At 41.6% G+C, this 25216-nt stretch overlaps 1 protein-coding gene across 6 annotated transcripts in view; it reads right to left on the bottom strand.

Annotated features, from left to right (window-relative positions):
• Nucleotides 1-24830, bottom strand: part of RESF1 (retroelement silencing factor 1) — a 38603-nt gene extending 13773 nt beyond the window's left edge. The window contains exons 1-3 of one of the 6 annotated variants that reach the window (XR_016394893.1): nucleotides 23268-24580; nucleotides 23014-23172; nucleotides 336-419 (exon numbers count right to left, since the gene is read on the bottom strand). Coding sequence is in view for 3 of the 6 variants with exons in the window: in XM_089920475.1 (XP_089776601.1) it covers nucleotides 336-353 (18 nt within the window). In the remaining 3 variants the exon portion in view is untranslated. Of the gene's footprint in view, nucleotides 1-335; nucleotides 420-23013; nucleotides 23173-23267; nucleotides 24581-24714 lie in introns of those variants that run through there. The other 5 variants (XM_089920475.1, XM_022577912.3, XM_022577910.2 and 2 more) reach the window with 5 other exon arrangements.
• Between the last annotated feature and the right edge of the window lie 386 nt (nucleotides 24831-25216).

Below are 25216 nucleotides of genomic sequence, written 5' to 3'. Positions count from 1 at the left end.
TTAAAAGGAGAGAATTAAGGGATCTCCGTGGCAGTCCAGTGGTTAAGACCCCACACTTCCACTGCAGGGGGCGCTGGTTTCATCCCTGGTCGGGGAACTAAGATCCCACATGCCACTTGCTGCAGCCAAAAACAAAAACAGAACAAAACAAAAAAGACCTTTTTCCTGACTGCAGCCTCTACTTTTAGATACAATGTATTCTTAGACCTTTTGAAGATATATTTTAATGGAGATAACCAGAGACAGGATTTCCATGGTCTATCATTTAAATTTTTCTTGGAAAAATTAACTCTTTTGCCCCCAAATTTGCACCCTGCCCTCTTATCTCCCCTCACCTGTGACAGCCATGGCATTTACCTAACAAACTCCAGCTACGGCTGAACTTAAGAACCTCTCTGCACAGGAGTGGCCAAAGTTTTCTGGGGGAAAAACACACAAGCCAACAAAATGAGTTTACACATTGCACATATCCACAGTGCATGACAATTCTACTTCATTTTGTTGAAATTTTATTTGTATTAAAGTAATTTAATTTTTCCATTCTTCTCACCTCCCACCACCCCAACCCATACACATGCTCCCCCTACTCAGCTGCTTATATTTCAGAGGGAAAAAAATTGCACTACCTATCATCCTCCCATCACCAAATCTATAAGACAGAGCCTTGTAAATGCAGTCTGTACTTATAGTATCAAATCGCTACATTTAAAATTCTGCTCCCAGGAATTCCCTGGTGGTCCAGTGGTTAGGACTAAGTGCTTTGACTGCTATGGGCCCGGGTTCGATGCCTGGTCAGGGAACTAAGATTCTGCAAGCCGCGCAGCACAGCCAAAAAACAAAAAAAAGAGAGATAGAGAGAGATAAAATCCTACTCCCTTTCCCTGTCTTCCCAGTATCAACCTGTCTCTAACTGGATTAAGTCAGGTACACATACACAGGCGCACACACACATGCACATACACCAGTATTACTGGTACTCAAAAAACACAACAAATAACCTCACTGGGCCCTACATTATTCAGCTCTCTACTCCCCCCACACACACCAGTGACAGTCTTTTAACTTGGTTAAAAATCACAAATATAACAAATCAGATTTTAAATGCTTAAAACCTTTAAAGGTAGAAACAAATATGATTTTTTTAAAAGTAATTTTGTGGGACTTCCCTGGTGGTCCAGTGGGTAAGACTCCAACACGCTCCCAATGCAGGGGGCGGGGGTTCAATCCCTGATTGGGGAACTAGATCCCACATGCATGGCACAGCTAAGAAGTCTACATGCCACAACTAAGACCTGGCACAGCCAAAATTAAATACATATTAAAGAAAAATAAAGGTGGGCTTCCCTGGTGGCACAGTAGTTAAGAATCCGCCTGCCAATGCAGGGGACAAAGGTTCAATCCCTGGTCTGGGAACATCCCACATGCCACGGAGCAACTAAGCCCACGTGCCACAACTACTGAGCCTGTGCTCTAGAGCCCATGAGCCAACACTACTGAAGCCCGCGTGCCTAGAGCCGTGCTCCACAACAAAAGAAGCCACTGCAATGAGAAGCCCGTGCACCGCAACAAAGAGTAGGCCCCACTCGCCACAACTAGAGAAAGCCCACACGCAGCAACAAAGACCCAATGCAGCCAAAAATAAATAAAATAAAATAAATAAAAGTAATTTGTGATTCCATAAAATAAAAAAATATACTGAAAAAATTATTAAAGAAGCTAAAATGCGACATTACAAAATATTCACTTAATGCAAAAGAAAACAGTGAGGGACAAAATGATATGAGACAGAAAATAAAAAGTACAAACAGGAGATGTAAATCCAACTATATCATAATAACATTAAAAGTGAGTGGATTAGGCTTCCCTGGTGGTGCAGTGGTTGAGAGTCCGCCTGCCGATGCAGGGGACGCGGGTTCGTGCCCCGGTCCGGGAAGATCCCACATGCCGCAGAGCGGCTGGGCCCGTGAGCCATGGCTGCTGAGCCTGCGTGTCCGGAACCTGTGCTCCGCAACGGGAGAGACCGCAACAGTGAGAGGCCCACGTACCGCAAAAAAAAAAAAAAAAAAAGTGAGTGGATTAAACAATCCAAATGACAATGTCAGATTATATTTTTAAAAAATGGCTAGCTAACTATATGCTGTCTCCAATAGGCATACCTTTGAGTCAAAGATAAAAACAGGTTGGAAATAAAAGGATAAAAAAAGAGGGACTTCCCTGGTGGTCCAGCAGTTAAGACTCTGCACTCCTAATGCAGGGGACTCAGGTCTGGTCAGAGAACTAGATCTCACATGCCACAACTAAAAGATCCTGCATGTTGCAACTAAAGATCCCACATGCCACAACAAAGATCCCTTGAACTGCAACTAGCACCCGGCACAGCCAAATAAATAAATAAATAATTTTTAAAAAAGGATTAAAAAAAAGATATTAGGCATACAATAGTCACAATAAAGGGAGAATGACTATACTAATTTTCAGAAAAAATACACTAGAACAAAAAATGTTACTAAAGAGGGACTTTTTAATAACCATAAAAGGGTCAGTCCACCAAGCAAGATATAACAACTATAAATATATATGCACTTAAGAGAGCATTAAGGGCTTCCTTGGTGGTGCAGTGGTTAAGAATATGCCTGCCAATGCAAGGGACACGGGTTCAAGCCCTGGGCCGGGAAGATCCCACATGCCTCGGAGCGACTGGGCCCATGCACCACAACTACTGAGCCTGTGACCCACAACTACTGAGCCCATGTGCTACAACTACTGAAGCCCACACACCTAGAGCTGGTGCTCCACAACAGGAGAGGCCACCACAGTGAGAAGCCCGCGTGCAGCCGCGAAGACCCAACGCAGCCAAAAGTAAAATAAATAAATAAAATTAAATTTAAAAACAGAGAGAGAGCATTAAAATACAAGAAGTAGGGACCTTCCCTGGTGGTGCAATAGTTAAGAATCCACCTGCCAATGCAGGGAACACGGGTTCGAGCCCTGATCTGGGAAGATCCCAAATGCTGCAGAGCAACTAAGCCCATGTGCCACAACTACTAAGCCTGCGCTCCAGAGCTCTCAAGCCACAACTACTGAAGCCCACACACCTAGAATCCATGCTCTGCAACAAGAGAAGCCACCACAATGAGAAGGCCGCTCACCATAACAAAGAGCAGCCCCTGCTCTCTGCAACTAGAGAAAGCCCATGCAGCAACGAAGACCCAATGCAGCCAAAAATAAATATTTTAAAAACGAATAAATTTATATAAAAAAATACAAGAAGCAAAACACAAAGTGAAAAATAGGCAATTCACCAAGAGTCAGAGACTTCAATTCCCCACTTTCAATAGTGAACAGAATTGGCGGGGGCGGGGGGGGGCGGTAAAAAAAATCTACAAGGAAATAGGAGTTTTCAACATATTATATACACCCACATTTCTAGTTTCCAGTACAGATTTAAAAAAAAAAAAATCAAAAAACTGGAGTACTTCAGGTTGCAGGTTAGTGCACAATTGTCCATTGGCTGCTTTGTAGTTTTAAGGTTCTCTCCTCTCTGGCATTTACTATGGTTTGGACCCAATAGTTCATGTACTCTTGTCAAGTGGTAAAAGGGTCAGCAAGCAGCCCAGTGACAGGTGTATGTGCCAGCAAGCTATGAAAGCACTGGACTCTTATATTCTGTTGTGGGGAATCTTCCTAACTATGAATAGGTATAGGCAAATTAGCAAACTATAAATAATGATCCTTGATATAGCCACACAAAATTTGGCTCTACTAACCCACCCATCTGGCTGTAGGCTTTATGGTTTGGAGAACAAGCAATACTAATATGTTGATGCTGATAAACTGTGGTGGCCCTCACTGGGAAGGGAGGCAAGCAGCCCGGGTGTGTTGACATTGATAAAGTGCTATGGTCTACACTGGGGGGATTTAGAGTCATAATTAATATACTCCTATTCCAAAGAAAGAATCCATAGAGGCTTCCTGTGTGTCATCACAAAAACAGTCTTTTAAAATTTTTAATTAAAAAAAAAAACCCTAAAGTCTATCTTTAGGTCTGACAGTCTCTGGATTGAAATCTTATATATATTATTACTATTACTTCCTATGAGAAAAGTGGGAAGAAACAAGTCACTAAAATCCATGGCATAGGAAGTTGTAAATAGCAAGTTGTAAACTGCGAAATTAAGATGAATTAGTGAAGCTGGAAAAAAAGGGAAGTGAATGGCTGCAGTAGACTATAAATGTAACAATGCATGTGGATTTTCACATAAAATCTTCATAAAGACCTTACTAACGTTAAGAAAAGGCTTGTGATTTTTTTATTTTAAAATATTCTATATCCATACAATGCAAATATGGTTTAACTGGAAAGCCTCCTTTATTTGATGTCAGCCTTATTACAGAAAATTACAAACCAAAAAATAACCTAAAAATCATACCTTTGAAGAATAATCATATTAATATCTATCTTCAACACAAATGCACAAGCACTTACAACCACCAACAGAAAAAAAACTCTACTGAAATGGACCTATTATATTATGGTTTGCCATGGCCAGGCTTACTTTAGGCCAGACAAAGTAGTAAGAAACAGAACATGAAAGGGCAAATTAAGCCACATCAAGAATATTTTTATATGCAAGGGTAACCATTCATTTATCAAAGAAACTGGAACATTATTATAGTGAAAGACAATGCTATTAAAAGCCAAAAGTGATAGGCTTTTAAAAAGACTGTCTTGGGGGCTTCCCTGGTGGCGCAGTGGTTGAGAGTCCGCCTGCTGATGCAGGGGACACGGGTTCGGGCCCCGGTCTGGGAAGATCCCACATGCTGTGGAGCGGCTGGGCCCGTGAGCCATGGCCATGGCCGCTGAGCCTGTGCTCCACAACAGGAGAGGCCGCAACAGTGAGAGGCCTGCGTACTACAAAAAAAAAAGACTGTCTCAGGGCAAAGCAAAAGATGCATATCTAGGGATTTCCCTGGCAGAACAGTGGTTAAGACTCTGGGTGTCCACTGCAGGGGCCACGGGTTCCATCCCTGGTCAGGGAACTAGTATGCAGCGTGGCATGGCCCGGAAATTTAAAAAAAAAAAAAAAAAAAAAAAGATGCATATCTAGACAGTTGTCTAGCAGGCTTCAATAAATGTTTGTCAAATGAATAAACGTTATCTATAACTGTTGAACACCAAGTTCAAGAAGTCCCTATTTAAACCTGCAAATGGGAAAAAGTCTCCACCCCTCCCTTCACATCTGTGTCAACCATAAACATTACATCATTTCATCTGTAAGCATTTCAGTACCTCAAAAATACAAGATTTCTTAAAAAGTATAGTACTCTTCTCATACCTGAAAAAAGCATATATCTCTTCTGGTATTTTAAATTGGAACCTTCCCTTATGTCTTTAGTTCCACTTCTAATGTGTTTATTTGGAGAGTCCACTGATGTGAATAAATTGAGGAAAACCCAGTATTTTTCATTGCAAAACTCATCTCCAATGGAAAAAAGCTATAGATTCTTCTTTAAAATCAACAAAACCACAAATACCAACACGTAAGTGGTAAAACCCACTTCTGAGGAATTCCTAAAGTATCAAGATTTACTCAACCTATTCCAGCTCTGACTTTTTGTGTCCTTAGTCCTAAGAGAAATAAGGCTTTTATCAGTCCTTGAATTAGGCTTTCAAGAATAGACTACCCTAAATTTTACCTTTATAACACAACTTATAAATAGTAACAGCTAATACTTGAAAATTTATGTCAAGAACTGTATTGAATAAATACATTTAATGGTCACAACAAATGCACGAAGCCAAGCAGTCCTAAGCAGGAGCGCCGCGGCTGGCAAGGCCACTATCCCAGCTGTTAGGTCGGCTCTCTACACTGCTGCAGATAGAAAGGAGACAAGACTGAATGGATTCCTATGTAGTTTTTTACCCACTCAAACAGCAAAACCAACTTCAGTGTCCCTAGTCCCACAAAGTAATACCAAGGCGGATGAGAACTGTAACTGCAGTCATTTCATAGCCTGCACTTGTACCCCAAGGGAAGGGAGGCTGTCAAGTCTTGAGTGCAAGTGGAACTAGGGAGAAAGAGAAACCACACTATGGCATTTCTCAGGAGGCTGCCAGGAGGACCTGTGGGGTGTCCTGCCAAGGTGTGGGTCAGACTGAGATTAAGCTAAGCTTTGCCTGTGAGACTTTTAAAGGAAAAGAAAGGTCATCAGAGCCCCATGGTGAAGTTGTTCACCTACATGTCTACTCTCCAATCTTTCAGGTACCTAGCTCCAAATTCGATACAGAAGCACAGGCCAACACAATCAGATACCCTACTTAACTATACTTCCTCTTAGGTAACACTGGGTAAGAGTGACTAGACAGTGACTCTCAGCAGGATGACCAGGCCACAGCCAGGTTCCCCATATGTCCCAGATGCCATCAAGGTTCACCAGTCAGAGCAACATGGCTTTCTCCTGGGAGAAGGGAGAAGCGGGAATAAATCGCTCTCCTTTCCCTGATTGATTAATCTCAGTACAGCATGAGGTGTTGGCACTCATCATGATGGGCAGCAGGCAATTCAGAGCAATGCGATGATCACTGGGGCTAGAAAGTTTACACTAGCTTGTTGTGTCTTATATAGTAGAGGTCAGACAAATTGCAGATCACCTTTTCTAGGCGTATTATTCCCTAAAGTGGGAACTAAAGATCACAGAGCACACACAGGAAGAAGTCAGTTATCCTTCCTTGGAGTTCTGCCAAGCAACTCATTTGGACCCTCTAGGTTCCTACCTCAAGGAAACACGACCCATTAGAGGGGTAGTGGTCTCAAGTATCTGGAAATCCCTGACAACTGCCTCAAGTATAGATGATTAATATTTGGTAGGCAAGTATAAGCCACTTAACAATATTCTATTGGGGTACAAACTGCATTAGGAAAAAGGCATCACTTATTACAATAGGAATGAGGCAATTCTGTGCCTCTTGAGGTAGACAAACTCCCTGAGTAGAAGTGAACAGTTCCCATAAAGTATGCTGAAATGCCTCTGAAGAGAAATCTGATAAAAATCTTCTCCTCCCTGTTAGTTACCACTGTCATAATAGGCGCATTATAGTGTTTGCTCTGGTAGTCCCAGGTTGTTGACAGGATTCCAAGAACTACAACAGAGGCATTTTGTTGTCATGGGGTTAAGATTCAGATTCTGTAAAACTGGAGGTTAAGATTAATGATGCAAAGAGACCTCAAGTACCAGAAGAAACATATAGGACAGAATCTACCTTCTTGTCAGCAGGGTCAAGTAAAGGATGACAGATCCAGCAAGCAGTTAAATTCTGAGCCATAACTACAGTCTAAAAAATGTACACAAGAGGGTTCTAATCAGGAAACCATGAGAAATCATGACTAATAGGATGAGGTATTCAGGCCTTTGCCCAAGGACACAGCTCCAAGGACATCCACTCCCAAAGTGAGCAGCTGCTGAGTTTCTAAGTGTCCTTAGATTAAGATCTTCCATTGGCCTGTAGTTATACTGAAGATGGTGGCAACAGTCTGGAGTAAATTAGATTAATGGTTTCTGAGCGCCCCCTACCCCCATGATCAGTACTGTCTTCCTTCCCCACCAGCATAGGGGAGCCATTCAAGTTTTGCTGGATGAGAAGGAATGCCAATCACTCAGTTATAAAGTAAATAATCCCGTGCTCTAAGCCACCCTAGCCACAACACTTTGCCCAATGACATGATCATATAGAAGGAAAATGTAAAAACTGATAGAAATTGTAGCAGTGAATCTTTAGGAGCATAATGAAACAGTGACCTACTGAAGATGAATTTCTGTCATCCAATAAACATCCTTCAACTACTTCAACTAAAGTAACATGTAGCAAGAAACTGAATGCAGAAGCAGATGTAAGAATCCAACTATTAACCAGACATTAAAGAGATTTGCAAAAACACAAAACAATGCCACTCTTTTCACTAGTGTTTTGTGTTGTTTTGGAAAACATTTATATTAACATGTAAGGATTTACTGTGGTTTTTAAAATTATTATTCATTTATTTATTTTTGGCTGCATTGGGTCTTTGTTGCTGAGCGCGGGCTTTCTCTAGTTGCGGCAAGTGGGGGGTACTCTTCATTGCAGTGCGCAGGCTTCTCATTGTGGTGGCTTCTCTTGTTGCGGAACACGGGCTCTACGCGCGCAGGCTTCAGTAGTTGTGGCACATGGGCTCAGTAGTTGTGGCTCGCGGGCTCTAGAGCGCCCGCTCAGTAGTTGTGGCACATGGGCTTAGTTGCTCCACAGCATGTGGGATCTTCCCGGACCAGGGCTCGAACCCATGGTTCCTGCATTGGCAGGCGGATTCTTAACCACTGCGCCACCAGGGAAGTCCTACTGTTATTTTTAAATACGATAGTTTTTAAAAATTCCTGTTTCAGTTTTTAATGCAGTAAATATTGATGTAACCTACATAAACAAATGTTCTTTAGGGTCTTTAAGAATTTTTACTGTATATAATTGCTTCCTGAGACCATGTGTTCCTGCAGTCTCCAGCTGCAGAGAAAGCATGTCCATGCAGCTCCCAATGGAGGGAGAATCTGGAAGCACACACCTGACTTCTATGGGCTTTGCCTATGCACATCTTTTTGCCGTCGGTCCTATATTGTATCCTTTGTGATCATAAACTTTAGCCACAAGAATACAAAAAGAGAGAACATTAAACTCAGGAATAAGGACATTACTACCAACCTTACATTTAAAAAGAGATACTATGAACAACTGTATGCCAATATATTCAGATAATTTGGATGAAAAGGACAAACCCCTGTGATACTGTAATTTATAAAAAGAAATACATTATTAGGTCTTCATCCCCATTTCTGGCACAAAGCTCCTAAAACCCTCGGATTTTCCTTAGTGAGAGTGATAAAGGTGTCTTGTTATGTCACTGAGGTGACTTTCTGACTGCACCTAAGGATGGAGGCTGGTTGCCAGGAGAACCAACCAGATGATTTTGTAACACAGCAGGACCCTATGGGGCCTTCCTGCAACAGGCCTTCCCCCATATCCTCTGCTTTAGCTCCTCTCTGAAGTACCTAGATAATATAGTATTTGACGCAAATTTCCTGAGTTGTTGGACAAACTACATGATGATCATGAGCACGTATCTCCAGGCCTTCTGGAACCGAGGGACTGTTAAGGTTAACCCCTGTGACACCACCCTGCTGCCTCACCATCAGCCAATCAGAGAACTGTGTGCAAGCTGATCACATACCCTGAGAGCCCCGCCCCAGTCACCTGGCCTTTAAAAATGCTTTGCTGAAACCCTTCAGGGAGCTCAAGACTTTTCAGGGCACGAGCCTCCTCATCTCCTTGCATGGCCTTGCAATAAACCTTTCTCTGCTGCAAACTCTGACAGCTCCAGGAGAGGAGAGGAGCTGGAGGTTGAATCAATCACCAATGGCCAGTGATTTAATCAATCATGACTGTGTAAAGAGGTCTCCATAACAACCACAAAGTACAGGGTTGGGGAGCTTCAGGGCTGATGAACACATGATCTGGGGAGAAGTGGCATGGAAGCTCCACATCCCTTCCTCCCATGTACTTCACCCTACACATCTCTTCCATCTGGTTGATGATTCCTATTGTTAAAAAAAAAAAAAAAAACAGGCCCTAGGTTGGAGCCACTTGCCCCCAGGACAGCAAACTAAGATTTAATTGCAGTTTCAAAATCTCCCAGGACTTAAATTTCTGGAATTTCCTGGTCAGAACTAGTGAGGTAACCTTGCCTGAAACAATACTTTCTTTTCTTTTGCTAATAACCTCCTTCTCTGCCCCGGTTTCTATAAAAGGCTTCCATTCTGTACAGCTCCTCGAGCTCCAATTTACTCTCAATTCATGAATTGTTGAAAAAAGCCAATTAGTTCCTCAAATTTACTCAGTTGAGTACTGTGTAACAGTATCCTTTAATATCCTTTGCAATAAACCAGTAATCTAGTAAGTAAAATGTTGCTCTGAGTTCTGTAAGCCTCTCTAGCAAATTAATTGAACAGAGGGGGGGGTCTTAGAACCTCTTACCAATCAATCAGAAATACAGGTATCAACCTGGGCTTGAGACTGGTGTCTGAAGTTCAAGGAGAGGGTTGGGGACAGACTCTGGGAGGGCTCACACCAAACAGTACTTCCCAGAACTTCTGCTGCCAGTGTCCTTTTCCCCACGGCGAAACAGCGCCACCCCCAGCCTCTGCAGGACACCCTCCAATACTAGCAGACATTGAGGAGCTGCAGGGTTCCTGTTGAATTTCCTGAACACAGTGGACCAGCCAGTGGCTGTGGGGTCCAGAGTGGACAGGGGATTAAGAGCGCTACTTAAAGGAGCTCCAGAGATGGGCGCGAGCCGCGGCAATCAGCGAGGACCCCAGAGACGGGCATGAGACGCTAAGACTGCTGCTGCTGCCACCAAGAAGCCTGTGTACGAGCACGGGTCACTATCCCTACCTCCCCTCCCGGGAGCCTGTGCAGCCCGCCACTGCCAGGGTCCCGGGATCCAGGAACAACTTCCCTGGGAGAATGCACAGCGCGCCTCAGGCTGGTGCAACGTCCCGCTGGCCTCTGCAGCCGCAGGCTCGCCCCGCATCCTAACCACCACCCCCTGGGCTGAGCAAGCCAGAGCCCGCGAATCAGCTGCTCCTTTAACCCTGTCCTGTCTGAGCGAAGAACAGATGCCCTCCGGCGACCTACACGCAGAGGCGGGGCCAAATCCAAAGCTGAACCCCCGGGAGCTGTGAAAGAAGAGAAAGGGAAATTTCTCCCAGCAGCCTCAGGAGCAGCGGATTAAATATCCACAGTCAACTCGATGCACCCTGCATCTGTGGAATACCCAAATAGACAACGAATCATCCCAAATTGAGGAGGAGGACTTTGAGTGCAAGATTTATTATTTTTTCCCCTTTTCTCTTTTTGTGATGTGAGCCGTGTGGATGAAAGGCTCTTGGTGCTGCAGCCAGGAGTCAGTGCTGTGCCTCTGAGGTGGGAGAGCCAACTTCAGAACACTGGTCCACAAGAGACCTCCCAGCTCCACATAATATCAAACAGAAAAAATCTCCCAGAGATCTCCATCTCAACACCAGCAGCCAGCTTCACTCAACGACCAGCAAGCTACAGTGCTGGACATCCTATGCCAAACAACTAGAAAGAGAGGAACACAAACCCACCCATTAGCAGAGAGGCTGCCTAAACTCAAAAGAAATCCACAGACACCCCAAAACACACGAACAGACGTGGAATTGCCCACCAGAAAGACAAGATCCAGCCTCATCCACCAGAACACAGGCACTAGTCCCCTCCACCAGGAAGCCTACACAACCCGCTGAACCAACCTTAGCCACTGGGGACAGACACCAAAAACAACGGGAACTACGAACCTGCAGCCTGCAAAAAGGAGACCCCAAACACAGTAAGATAAGCAAAATGAGAAGACAGAAAAACACACAACAGATGAAGGAGCAAGGTAAAAACCCACCAGACCTAACAAATGAAGAGGAAATAGGCAGTCTACCTGAAAAAGAATTCAGAATAATGGTAGTAAAGATGATCCAAAATCTTGGAAACAGAATGGACAAAATGCAAGAAACATTTAACAAGGACCTAGAAGAAATAAAGATGAACAACACAATAAATGAAATGAAAAATACTCTAGAAGGGATCAATAGCAGAATAACTGAGGCAGAAGAACGGATAAGTGACCTGGAAGATAAAATAGTGGAAAGAACTACTGCAGAGCAGAATAAAGAAAAATGAAAAGAACTAAGGACTGTCTCAGAGACCTCTGGGACAACATTAAACGCACCAAAATTCGAATTATAGGGGCTCCAGAAGAAGAGAAAAAGAAAGGGTCTGAGAAGATATTTGAAGAGATTATAGTTGAAAACTTCCCTAATATGGGAAAGGAAAGAGTTAATCAAGTTAATCCAAGGAGAAACACGCCAAGACACATATTAATCAAACTGTCAAAAATTATATACAAAGAAAACATATTAAAAGCAGCAAGGGAAAAACAACAAATAACACACAAGGGAATCCCCATAAGGTTAACAGCTGATCTCTCAGCAGAAACTCTGCAAGCCAGAAGGGACTGGCAGGACATATTTAAAGTGATGAAGGAGAAAACCCTACAACCAAGATTACTCTACCAAGCAAGGATCTCATTTAGAGTTGATGGAGAAATTAAAACCTTTACAGACAAGCAAAAGCTGAGAGAGTTCAGCACCACCAAACCAGCTTTACAACAAATGCTAAAGGAACTTCTCTAGGCAAGAAACACAAAAGGAGGAAAAGACCTACAATAAATAACCCAAAACAATTAAGAAAATGGGAATAGGAACATACATATTGATAATTACCTTACATATAAATGGATTAAATGCTCCCACCAAAAGACACAGACTAGCTGAAAGGATACAAAAACAAGACCCATATATATGCTGCCTACGAGAGACCCACTTCAGACCTAGGGACACATATAGACTGAAAGTGAGGGGATGGAAAAAGATATTCCATGCAAATGGAAATCAGAAGAAAGCTGGAGTAGCAATTCTCATAGCAGACAAAACAGACTTTTAAAAAAAAGGCTATTACAAGAGACAAAGAAGGACACTACATAATGATCAAGGGATCGATCCAAGAAGAAGATATAACAATTGTAAATATTAATGCAGCCAACATAGGAGCACCTCAATACATAAGGCAAATACTAACAGCCATAAAAGGGGAAATCGACAGTAACACATTCATAGTAGGAGACTTTAACACCCCACTTTCACCAATGGACACATCATCCAAAATGAAAATAAATAAGGAAACACAAGCTTTAAATGATACATTAAACAATATAGACTTAATTGGTATTTATAGGACATTCCATCCAAAAACAGAATACACATTTTTCTCAAGTGCTCATGGAACATTCTCCAGGATAGATCATATCTTGGATCACAAATCAAGCCTTGTTAAGTTTAAGAAAATTGAAATTGTATCAAGTATCTTTTCCGACCACAACGCTATGAGACTAGATATCAATTACAGGAAAAGATCTGTAAAAAATACAAACACATGGAGGCTAAACAATACACTACTTAATAACGAAGTGATCACTGAAGAAATAAAAGAGGAAATCAAAAAATACCTAGAAACAAATGACAATGGAGACACGATGACCCAAAACCTATGGGATGGAGCAAAAGCATTTCTAAGAGGGAAGTTTATAGCAATACAATCCTACCTTAAGAAACAGGAAACATCTCGAATAAACAACCTAACCTTGCACCTAAAGCAATTAGAGAAAGAAGAACAAAAAAACCCCAAAGTTAGCGGAAGGAAAGAAATCATAAAAATCAGATCAGAAATAAGTGAAAAAGAAATGAAGGAAACGATAGCAAAGATCAATAAAACTAAAAGCTGGTTCTTTGAGAAGATAAACAAAATGGATAAACCATTAGCCAGACTCATCAAGAAAAAAAGTGAGAAGACTCAAATCAATAAAATTAGAAATGAAAAAGGAGAAGTAACAAGTGACACTGCAGAAATACAAAAGATCATGAGAGATTACTACAAGCAACTCTATGCCAATAAAATGGACAACCTGGAAGAAATGGACAAATTCTTAGAAATGCACAACCTGCCAAGACTGAATCAGGAAGAAATAGAAAATATGAACAGACCAATCACAAGCACTGAAATTGAAATCTTCCAACAAACAAAAGCCCAGGACCAGATGGCTTCACAGGCGAATTCTGTCAAACATTTAGAGAAGAGCTAACACCTATCCTTCTCAAACTCTTCCAAAATACAGCAGAGGGAGAAACACTCCCAAACTCATTCTACGAGGCCACCATCACCTTGATACCAAAACCAGACAAGGATGTCACAAAGAAAGAAAACTACAGGCCAATATCACTGATAAACATAGATGCAAAAATCCTCAACAAAATACTACCAAACAGAATCCAACAGCACATTAAAAGGATCATACACCATGATCGAGTGGGGTTTATTCCAGGAATGCAAGGATTCTTCAATATACGCAAATCAATCAGTGTGAGACACCATATTAACAAATTGAAGGAGAAAAACCATATGATCATCTCAATAGATGCAGAAAAAGCTTTCAACAAAATTCAACACCCATTTATGATAAAAACCCTGCAGAAAGTAGGCACAGAGGGAACTTTCCTCAACATAATAAAGGCCATATATGACAAACCCACAGCCAATATCGTCCTCAATGCTGAAAAACTGAAACCATTTCCACTAAGATCAGGAACAAGACAAGGTTGCCCACTCTCACCACTCTTATTCAACATAGTTTTGGAAGTTTTAGCCACAGCAGTCAGAGAAGAAAAGGAAATAAAAGGAATGCAAATTGGAAAAGAAGAAGTAAAGCTGTCACTGTTTGCAGATGACATGATACTATACATAGAGAAACCTAAAGATGCTACCAGAAAACTACTAGAGCTAATCAATTAATCTGGTAAAGTAGCAGGATACAAAATTAATGCACAGAAATCTCTGGCATTCTTATACACTAATGATGAAAAATCTGAAAGTGAAATCAAGAAAACACTCCCATTTACCATTGCAACAAAAAGAATAAAATATCTAGGAATAAACCTACCTAAGGAGACACAAGACCTGTATGCAGAAAATTATAAGACACTGATGAAAGAAATTAAAGATGATACAAATAGATGGAGAGATATACCATGTTCTTGGATTGGAAGAATCAACATGTGAAAATGACTCTACTACCCAAAGCAATCTACAGATTCAATGCAATCCCTATCAAACTACCACTGGCATTTTTCACAGAACTAGAACAAAAAATTTCACAATTCGTATGGGAACACAAAAGACCCTGAATAGCCAAAGCAATCTTGAGAACGAAAAACAGAGCTGGAGGAATCAGGCTCCCTGACTTCACACTATACTACAAAGCTACAGTAATCAAGACAGTATGGTACTGGCACAAAAACAGAAATACAGATCAATGGAACAGGATAGAAAGCCCAGAGATAAACCCAGGAACATATGGTCACCTTATCTTTGATAAAGGAGGCAGGAATGTACAGTGGAGAAAGGACAGCCTCTTCAATAAGTGGTGCTGGGAAAACTGGATAGGTACATGTAAAAGTATGAGATTAGAACACTCCATAACACCATACACAAAAATAAGCTCAAAATGGATTAAAGACTAAATGTAAGGCCAGAAACTATCAAACTCTTAGAGGAAAACATAGGCAGAACACTCTATGACATAAATCACAGCAAGATCCTTTTTGACCCACCTCCTAGAGAAATGGAAATAAAAACAAAATAAACAAATGGGACCTAATGAAACTTCAAAGCTTTTGCACAGCAAAGGAAACCATAAACAAGACCAAAAGACAACCCTCAGAATGGGAGAAAATATTTGCAAATGAAGCAACTGACAACGGATTAATCTCCAAAATTAAAAGCAGCTCATGCAGCTCAACAAAAAAACAAACAACTCAATCCAAAAATGGGCAGAAGACCTAAATAGACATTTCTCCAAAGAAGATATACAGTTTGCCAACAAACACATGAAAGAATGCTCAACATCATTAATCATTAGAGAAATGCAAATCAAAACTACAATGAGGTATCATCTCACACCTGTCAGAATGGCCATCATCAAAAAATCTAGAAACAATAAATGCTGGAGAGGGTGTTGAGAAAAGGGAACACTCTTGCATTGCTGGTGGGAATGTGAATTGGTACAGCCACTATGGAGAACAGTATGGAGGTTCCTTAAAAACTACAAATAGAACTACCATATGACCCAGCAATCCCACTACTGGGCATATACCCTGAGAAAACCATAATTTAGAGTCATGTACCGCAATGTTCATTGCAGCACTATTTACAATAGCCAGGACATGGAAGCAACCTAAGTGTCCATCATCGGATGAATGGAAATAGAAGATGTGGCGCATATATACAATGGAATATTACTCAGCCATAAAAAGAAACGAAATTGAGTTATTTGTAATGAGGTGGATGAACCTAGAATCTGTCATACAGAGTGAAGTAAGTCAGAAAGAGAAAGACAAATACTGTATGCTAACACATATACATGGAATCTAAGAAAATAAAAAACGTCATTAAGAACCTAGGGGTAAGATGGGAATAAAGACACACACCTACTAGAAAATGGACTTGAGGATATGGGGAGGGGAAAGGGTAAGCTGTGACAAAGTTAGAGAGTGGCAGGGACATATATACACTACCAAACGTAAAACAGATAGCTAGTGGGAAGCAGCCGCATAGCACAGGGAGATCAGCTTGGTGCTTTGTGACCACCTAGAGGGGTGGGATAGGGAGGGTGGGAGGGAGGGAGATGAAAGAGGGAAGAGATATGGGAACATATGTATATGTATAACTGATTCACTTTGTTATAAAGCAGAAACTAACACACCATTGTAAAGCAATTATACTCCAATAAAGACGTAAAGAAAAAAAAAGGAGAGGGTTGGTCCTAGGAACCCCCAATCTGTACCCAGTCAGAAGCACACGTGACAATATAGGCTTGTGCATGTGAAGTGGGGGGTGAGGCAACTTGTGGGACTGAGGCTTCAACCTGTGGAATCTGCTGGCATTTCTGGGTAGATAGTGTCAGAACTGAGTTTGTAACAGGTAAGAGCCAAATCTAACTACATGTTGGATCTGGTTCTTTTACTTTATTTAACCTTTGCCTTCCACTGCTTTTTTTCACTAAAAGGATAATGTCCATACATAATGGCCTGTCTCAGGGAACCCTACCCCTGAATATTAAGTGTCCAGACCCTGTCCACCTGTGGATGACTGCAAGAAAGAAGAAATTAACACATCCCCTCCCTGAGGCTCACCATTCCAGGGGATATTTGCATAACTTATGGCCTTTTTACTTCACTTCCTCATCTCCCCGTCTCTGTTCTATGAAAGAAACTGGCATCCAAACACCGATAAGATGGTTCTTTTGAGACACTAGTCTGCCATCTTTTCCGTCTGCCGGCTTTCGGAATTAAGTCATATTCCTTGCCTCAACACCTCGTCTCCCGATTTACTGGCCTGTCGTGCAGCAAGTAGAGGGAGTCTGGACTTGGTAACAAGTTGAATTGTAGAACACCCAACTGATGTCCCCAGAGAACTGCTTGTTGGTAGTACGGTGGGGATCTCCCCCCCACACACACACACACACTGGAATTGGGTGCAGAGAATCCCAAAAGACACACTGACCAAAACTGACTCAAGAAGATACAGGAAATCAGAACAGACCCATAAAGAAATTGAATTAGTAACCAAAAAACAACCCAAAAAGAAATGGTTAGGCCCAGGTGGCTTTCTGGTGATTCATGCCAAAAATTTAAACATTTAAAACCCACTCTACAAGCTCTTCTAAAACATAAAAGAGGAAATACTTCCCAAATCAATTTTGAGGCCAATACTAAAATCAGAAAATAAATAAATACATAAAATCACAATAAAACTACAGACCATGGGCTTCCCTTGTGGCGCAGTGGTTGAGAGTCCGCCTGCAGATGCAGGGGACATGGGTTCGTGCCCCAGTCCGGGAGGATCCCACATGCCCCGGAGCGGCTGGGCCCATGAGCCATGGCCGCTGAGCCTGTGCGTCCAGAGCCTGTGCTCCGCGATGCGAGAAGCCATAGCAGTGAGAGGCCCGCGTACCGCAAAAAAAAAAAGAAAAGAAAAAAAAGAACAAAAGAACTACCGAACAATCTGTTATGAATATAGATGCAAAAATCTTCAACAAAATACTAGCGAACCAAATATAACAGCATATAAAAATAAGTATATGCCATGACCAACTGGTACTTTCCCAGAAATGCAAGATTGATTTTTTAATTTTTTATGTTGAACCAATGTCATATAACACATCAATAGAATAAAGGACACAAACAACATGATCATCTCAAGCACATGTAGAAAAAGCATCTACTATGACTGAAATTAAATGCATCCTAAAATCCAACACCCTTTCAGATAAGAACGCTAAAACTAGAAACAAAGGGGAACTTCCTCAACTGGATAAAAGACATCTACAAAAAAGCCACAGCTTTAAAGCCTGTTTTTCCCTTTACAAGATCCGGAACAAGACAAGGATATCTGCTCTTGCCACTTCCATTCAACATTGTAGGAGGGGTTCTAGCCATGGCACTTGGCAAAAAGAAAAAAAATAAAAGACATCCAGATTGGAAATTAAGAAATAAAACTACCTCTACTTACAGATGGCATCATCTTGTATATAGGAAGTTGTAAAGAATCCAACTAATAAAAAACTAATAGAACTAGTTTGACTAGGTCGCCTAGTACAAGCTCAATATACAAAAACCAAATTTATTTCTATACAACAATTTAGAAAACAAGTCCATTTACAGTAACAGCAAAAAGAAAGAAATACGTTGGAATAAATTTAACGAAAAGTGAAAATTGTACACTCTGAATATTTCAAAACATTGCCAAAAGAAATTAAAGACCTAAATAAATGGAAACACATCCCACATTCATAGACTGGAAGATATGATACTCTCAAGGTGGCACTACTCCTCAAATTGGTCTACAGATCCATTACAACCCTTACCAAAGTCCCAGATGTCTTCTTTGCAGAAATTGAGAACCTGACCCTAAAATTCATTTTGAGAAAGAGTATAAAGTTGAAGGACTCACACTTCCCAATTTCAAAACTTTAAACTACAAAGCTAGAGTAAACTGCTACAGGCTCTTTGGTGGGGCCTTATGCTAACGGGTATTTCCCAGAACTGCTACTGCCAAGGTCCTTGTCCCCATGAGCCACAGCACGCCCCCCCCCCACATCTGCAGGAGAACCTCCACTACCAGCAGACCTTAAAATAGTAATTGCAAATTAATAAGAAGAGCTACCACTGAGCAAGGCCGCACATCACACTGGGAGGCTTTTTAGTTTTGCACTCTCTCTAATGGTACTGATGATCTCACAAGCTTCCTTCCTTGTACCTTGAACCTCTGTGGTTTCCAATGATGCTGCTGCCCATCTGAAAGGACCTGATGAGAAGGGGAAGAGCCAGCAGTCACACCATTGGGACACTCAGGCAAAATATGGAGATACTCACATGGCAAAAAACTACAGCCTCCTTCCAACAGCTATGTGAGTAAGCCATCTTGGAAGCAAATCCCTGAGCCTCAGTCAAGCCTTCAAAAACTGTATGCAGCTCCTGCCAATATCTTGACAGCAGCCTCATGAAAAGCCCTGAGCCAGAACCACTCAGCTAAGCCATTCCCTGATCCCTGACCCATAGTAGTAACTATATGAAATAATAACTATTTGCTGTTTTAAGCCACTAATATTTGGGGTAATTATGCAACAACTAATTATAATAACTAATACCAATGGCTAAAAAAAACCCCAAAAACTAGAGTAAACAAAGTCATGTGGGGCTGAACTAGGATAGACAATGATCAATGGAATAGAATCCAAAAACAAACCCTCATATATATGATCACGAGGAAGAAACTAGAATCCAGAATATATAAAGAACTTTTACACCTCAATAATATAAAAACAACTTGAATTTTAAGTTAACAGAGGTTTTGAATAGACAGTTTTTCCAAAGATATACAAATAGGCAATATGCACAAAAAGATGTTCAACATCATTAATAAAATCACAGGATGCCACTTAATGCTCACTATGATAGCTACAATCAAAAAGACAAGTGTTAATAAGGATGTGGACAAACTGGAACTCCTATGCATTGCTGTTACTACTGAGAATGTATATGGTTCATCAAAAGCAGTCTGGCAATTTCTCAAAAGGTCAAAAATAGTTACCATATGATATGACAGAAAAATATAACTCTTAGATATATACATACACGAATTGAAAATGTATGCCCATACAAACACTTGTACATGAATGCTCACAGCAACATTATTCAGAGTAGCCAAAAAGTGGAAACAATCCAATGTGTGTTAACTGATGAAAGGAAAACAAAATGTGGCATAACCATACAATGGAATTATTACTTGCTAATAAAAAGGAATGAAATACATACATGCTTACCATGAATCAATCTTGAAAACATCACGCTAGGTGAGAAAAGAGTCATAAAAGATCACATATGACATCATCTATAAGAAGTGTTCAGAATACACAAATCTAGAGACAAACTAGATTAACGGTTGCCTGGAGATGTGTGGGTTGGGGGAGAATGGAGAGTATAGAGAATATATGGAGAGTATAATGAGTAGAGATTCTTTTGGGGGGCAAGGATATGTTCTAAAAGTGATTGTGGTAATGCTTGCACACTATGTGAATATATGCAAAACCACTGTACACTGTAAGTGAATAAACTGAATTATATATGATATATGAATTATATCTGTAAACTACAGTTTAAAAAAACAAAACATTTCCCAGTTGTTAGCACAGACACGGGCACATGACACGATGAGCACTAATATAATTATAGACCTGGCAGAGCAACCAGACAAAAGACATGCTCTGTGCAAGTTGAAGCTGACTGGCTATATACCTGGAGATGTTAGGGCTACCCAATGAAGGGGGAGCTGTGCCTGAGAACGAAGTCAATGCCAAAGAAGACAGCAGAACTCAAAGACAGTGTCTCAAGTCTAACTTTCTTTCAGATTCAAATGTTGGATCCAGCCAAACCTGAAAGTCAAGCCACATGAACTTTTTTTTTTTAACACCTTTATTGGAGTACAATTGCTTTACAATGGTGTATTAGTTTCTGCTTTATAACAAAGTGAATCAGCTACACGTATACATATATCCCCATCTCTTCCCTCTTGGTGTCTCCCTCCCATCCTCCCTATCCCACCCCTCTAGGTGGTCACAAAGCACTTTGCTGATCTCCCTGAGCTATGCGGCTGCTTCCCACTAGCTATCTATTTTACATTTGGTAGTGTATAAAAGTCAATTGTTACTCTCTCACTTCTTCCCAGCTTACCCTTCCCCCTCCCTGTGTCATCAAGTCCATTCTCTATGTCTGCGTCTTTATTCCTGTCCTGCCCTTAGGTTCTTCAGAACCATTTTTTTTTTAGATTCCATATATATGTGTTAGCATACTCTTTGACTTATTTCACTCTGTATGAGACTCCAGGTCCATCCACCTCACTACAAACAACTCAATTTCATGTCTTTTTATGGCTGAGTAATATTCCATTGTATATATGTGCCACATTTTCTTTATCCATTCATCTGTCAATGGACACTTAGGTTGCTTCCATGTCCTGGCTATCGTAAATAGCGCTGCAATGAACATTGTTGTACATGACTCTTTTTGAATTATGGTTTTCTCAGGGTAAATGCCCAGTAGTGGGATTGCTGGGTGGGATGGCAGTTCTATCTTTAGTTTTTTAAGGAACCTCCATACTGTTCTCCATAGTGGCTGTATCAATTTACATTCCACCAACAGTGCAAGAGGGTTCCCTTTTCTCCACACCCTCTCCAGCATTTATTGTTTGTCGATTTTTTGATGGCCATTCTGACTGGTGTGAGGTGATACCTCATTGTAAGTATCACCTACACTTGCATTTCTCTAATGATTAGTGATGTTGAGCATCCCTTCTTGTGTTTGTTGGCAATCTGTATATCTTCCTCACATGAACTCTTAAGTTATGTGATCCAATAAATTCTCTTTGGGGGCTTAAAAAAATTTGCGTATGATTTTTTGTTTCTTGAAACCTAAGTGGACAATATAATTTCTTTAACCACAATTTTAACCACAAGTTAAGATTTTATTTACAAATGAAGTCTTGTAATTTAACACATCTCAAGAAAATCTTAGTGACTGTCATTAAATCTCTGCAATCACTTGAGACATTTATCTCAACAGGCTAGGCTCTAACACTGCCCTTCAATTTACAAGCACACTTAGGATATCAAGCATAGACACACTACATAGCTGTCTGTCAACAAAGCACTCAGAATTCTTCAAAGGTCCACAAGATTACATTTCTTTCTTTAAGATTGTACCTTTAGGGCTTCCCTGGTGTGGCAGTGGTTAAGAATCCTCCTGCCAATGCAGGGGACACGGCTTTGAGCCCCGGTCCAGGAAGATCCCACATGCCGCGGAGCAACTGAGTCCGTGCGCCACAACTACTGAGCATGCGCTCTAGAGCCCGCGAGCCACAACTACTGAGCCCGTGTGCTATAACTACTGAAGTCCACGAGCCTAGAGCCTGTGCTCTGCGACAAGAGAAGCCAGCGCAATGAGAAGCCCTAGCCGCAACTAGAGAAAGCCTGCACGAAGCAACGAAGACCCAACACAGCCAAAAATTAACTAATTAACTAATTTTAAAAAATATGGCTAAAAAAAAAAAATAAAACAAAACAAAAAAAAAAAAAATATGGCTGCAGGTAAAAAACAGAGTTGTGTCTGGTACTTCCTTACAAAAACAGAACCTCCAACATGATCTACAGTCAAGGGTTTAATCAACACAAACTCGATAAACTGATTTAGCGCTTAAATGAGCAAACTGAATCTCCTGTAAGACACTGTTAATTTTCTTAGGCCATAAAATATATTTCTTCTCATGACAACAGCTAAGATTTATTAAGCACTTACCATTTACCAGGAGCTCTTCCAAGTGTGTTCTATCTACCAAACTCATTAACTTATCACAACAATCCTGCGACCTAGGTACTATGGTTACCCCCATTTCACAGAAGATGAGAAAACTGAGGCAGAGAAGTTAAATAATTCTCCCAAGGTTGCAGAGATGGCAAGTGGTAGAGCCAAAATCTGACGCTCAGCAGTCTGACTGCAGGGACCATGGTCTTAATCATTACAGATTTCCTAACACTACTTGGAGTTTACAGGATGGAAGCCCTGAAATGACCTCTTTGGCTTTATAGGTTTATATTTCAGGGAATGGTTCTCCCAGAGTTCTGCTCTGTGCTGCCTTCCTCCAACCCCATGTGCCACATATGATGAATTTAAAAAATAAAATAAGAAACAAACCATGTAGAGAATAATGTTAAGTAGACCTCTTCCTCAGTAACTTAGACCACAGTCACCTCACCATCATCTTCTATTCCTTTTCTTGCAAAGATGAACAGCTGAATTCTCCATGCTACGCCAACCATATTTCTCAAGCTTTGACGTCAAATCCACAGCATCCTATAGTTTAATATTTAACCAATGCTGATTCAACTTAATAATTTTGTTCCACAACAGATAAATTAGAGTAGACTACTTAGAGGACACACGCTTACCTTTAAATATGATATTACTCATTCATTACTGTATATGTTCCCATTTCCTTCCAAACGTGTCAGTACCACTCTCCACAGTGTTTACTTCTTTGGTCCTAGGAACAGCAAGAAACATTTTATAACTGATAATAATTTAATATAAAACTTAAATATATAATATATAACAATACGAAATTTATAGTTGAATTTTATTTATATAAAGTTCACATTAAGTTTATAATAAAAATACACACTAATCTGTTTACTTGATAAGACATTGCTGTGCAAACTGTTCCTTAAGGTTGCACCAAAAGCAAACTGAGTTTACTGAATTCTTATTAAGAAGGCAAAGTAACAGAAACAAACTGGGTCTGCCTTAAAATACCATTCACTTTTTAAGTGATAATTCACGTGCGCTCCTCCTGGGCCACTATTATTTTATCACGCTAAACAACACTTTAACTTAATTCTTTATTGGATTAGTAAACAAGAAGCCAACTGTACAGTAAAAAAAAAAATAAGTAAAACCTTAACTCATGCATAATAATACTAAAACTTAACTGTGGTTTACAGCTAACGCATTAATCAGAAAAATCCCCAAACAAGCTCTGCGACCCGCCTATTTAAATGCACCCAAGCTCATCCCCATCACTTGCTGTTCTCTTTATTTTGATTACAGGCACTAGAAGTATTACAAATTGTTTTCAGTGAAACGATTCTCCGGAAGCTTGCTGAACTCAGGATCCTAAGGTCATCTGCTTAGGGAATTCGCGTCCCTCGAGAACATCTAAAATCTGTACGCATTTGTGCATTTAAAAATGCCTCGAGGGACTAACTATTGAAGAGGAACAGAAAACGTCTCCGGCACAAGCGCGTTCGCGGGCCACTTGGAGATGCAAGCGAAGCAATTCTGTTTCGGGAGGTTCTGCATAGTGGGGGTGGGGAGGAAGAAAACCCTAGAAAAATAAATGCAAAACAAAGATCTTTTTTTCAAGCCAGCGACAGGAAATCAATAACAACATAAGCCACTCTCACATCCAGCCTAACCAATTGCCTTGGAATTTAACAAAATGCGTCCTCGCAGTCTGCACCCGCGACCTCTACCGTGAAGAGTAAGGCGATCCACAGAAAACACACGGCGAGGCGCCGCCCTCTGGGTTAGGCTCTGAGTCCGCGGCTCCTCCGGGCCGGCCCTGCGCCGTGGGAGGGCAGCGAGCCGAGCCCAGCGGGCCCGCCCAGCTCTGGGCGGCGGCCAGCGGGGCGCGTTCACCGCGGGCCCGAGGCCCGAGCCCCCGGAGCCCCCGCAGCCGCCACTCTGTCCCCGCCACAGAACAAAAGCGCTCACCGCCGCACGCCCAGCCCCGCCCGCAGACACCTGGACTCCCGATGCCCCCAGCCCAGCCAAGACCAGAGAAGACGTGCGACTGCCGGCCGGGAACCAAGCCCCCCCCCCCCCCCCGCCACTTACCAACGGGCACACAACCCAGCCAGGGCGAGCGGAGGAAAACGCAGCGCCTGGCGGCCCCAGAGTTTAAGTCAACTCGGGTCCGCCTCCAGGGGCGGGTCGAGTTGGAGGCCCCGCTCCCGGAACAGCACAACCCCGCCCCGAGCGCAACGGCAGCTGCGAGACCCGGTCCCCGGCGTCGGGGTCCTAGTGCCGATCGGATGAAGTAGCGTCCGGGGCCAGCCCCGCCCCCCAGTCATCTCCCAAACTTGCAAAGCTAGTTCACGTATCTGAGGAAGAAAACTCCAGCAGTGGCTCTCCACCTTTAACTTGCATCAGATTCTTTCGAAGGATTTGTTAAAAAGGGACTGAAGAGCACCACCTGCAAAATTGCCAATTCAGTAAGTCTAACTCTGGGCTGAAAATTTCTAACAATGGGGAACATCCATTAACGCAGAGAAACCTCCTCAAAGAAAAGGAAATAGACTTTTTTTGCTGGGGGATTTCTACAGGAGAAAGTTGTGAA

The sequence above is a fragment of the Delphinapterus leucas genome, chromosome 11, assembly GCF_059928025.1.
Source record: "Delphinapterus leucas isolate spDelLeu-1000000601 "Yukka" chromosome 11, BTC_Dleu_Yukka2, whole genome shotgun sequence".
NCBI classification, from domain to species: domain Eukaryota; kingdom Metazoa; phylum Chordata; class Mammalia; order Artiodactyla; family Monodontidae; genus Delphinapterus; species Delphinapterus leucas.
This window is presented reverse-complemented; position numbering and strand designations above follow the sequence as displayed.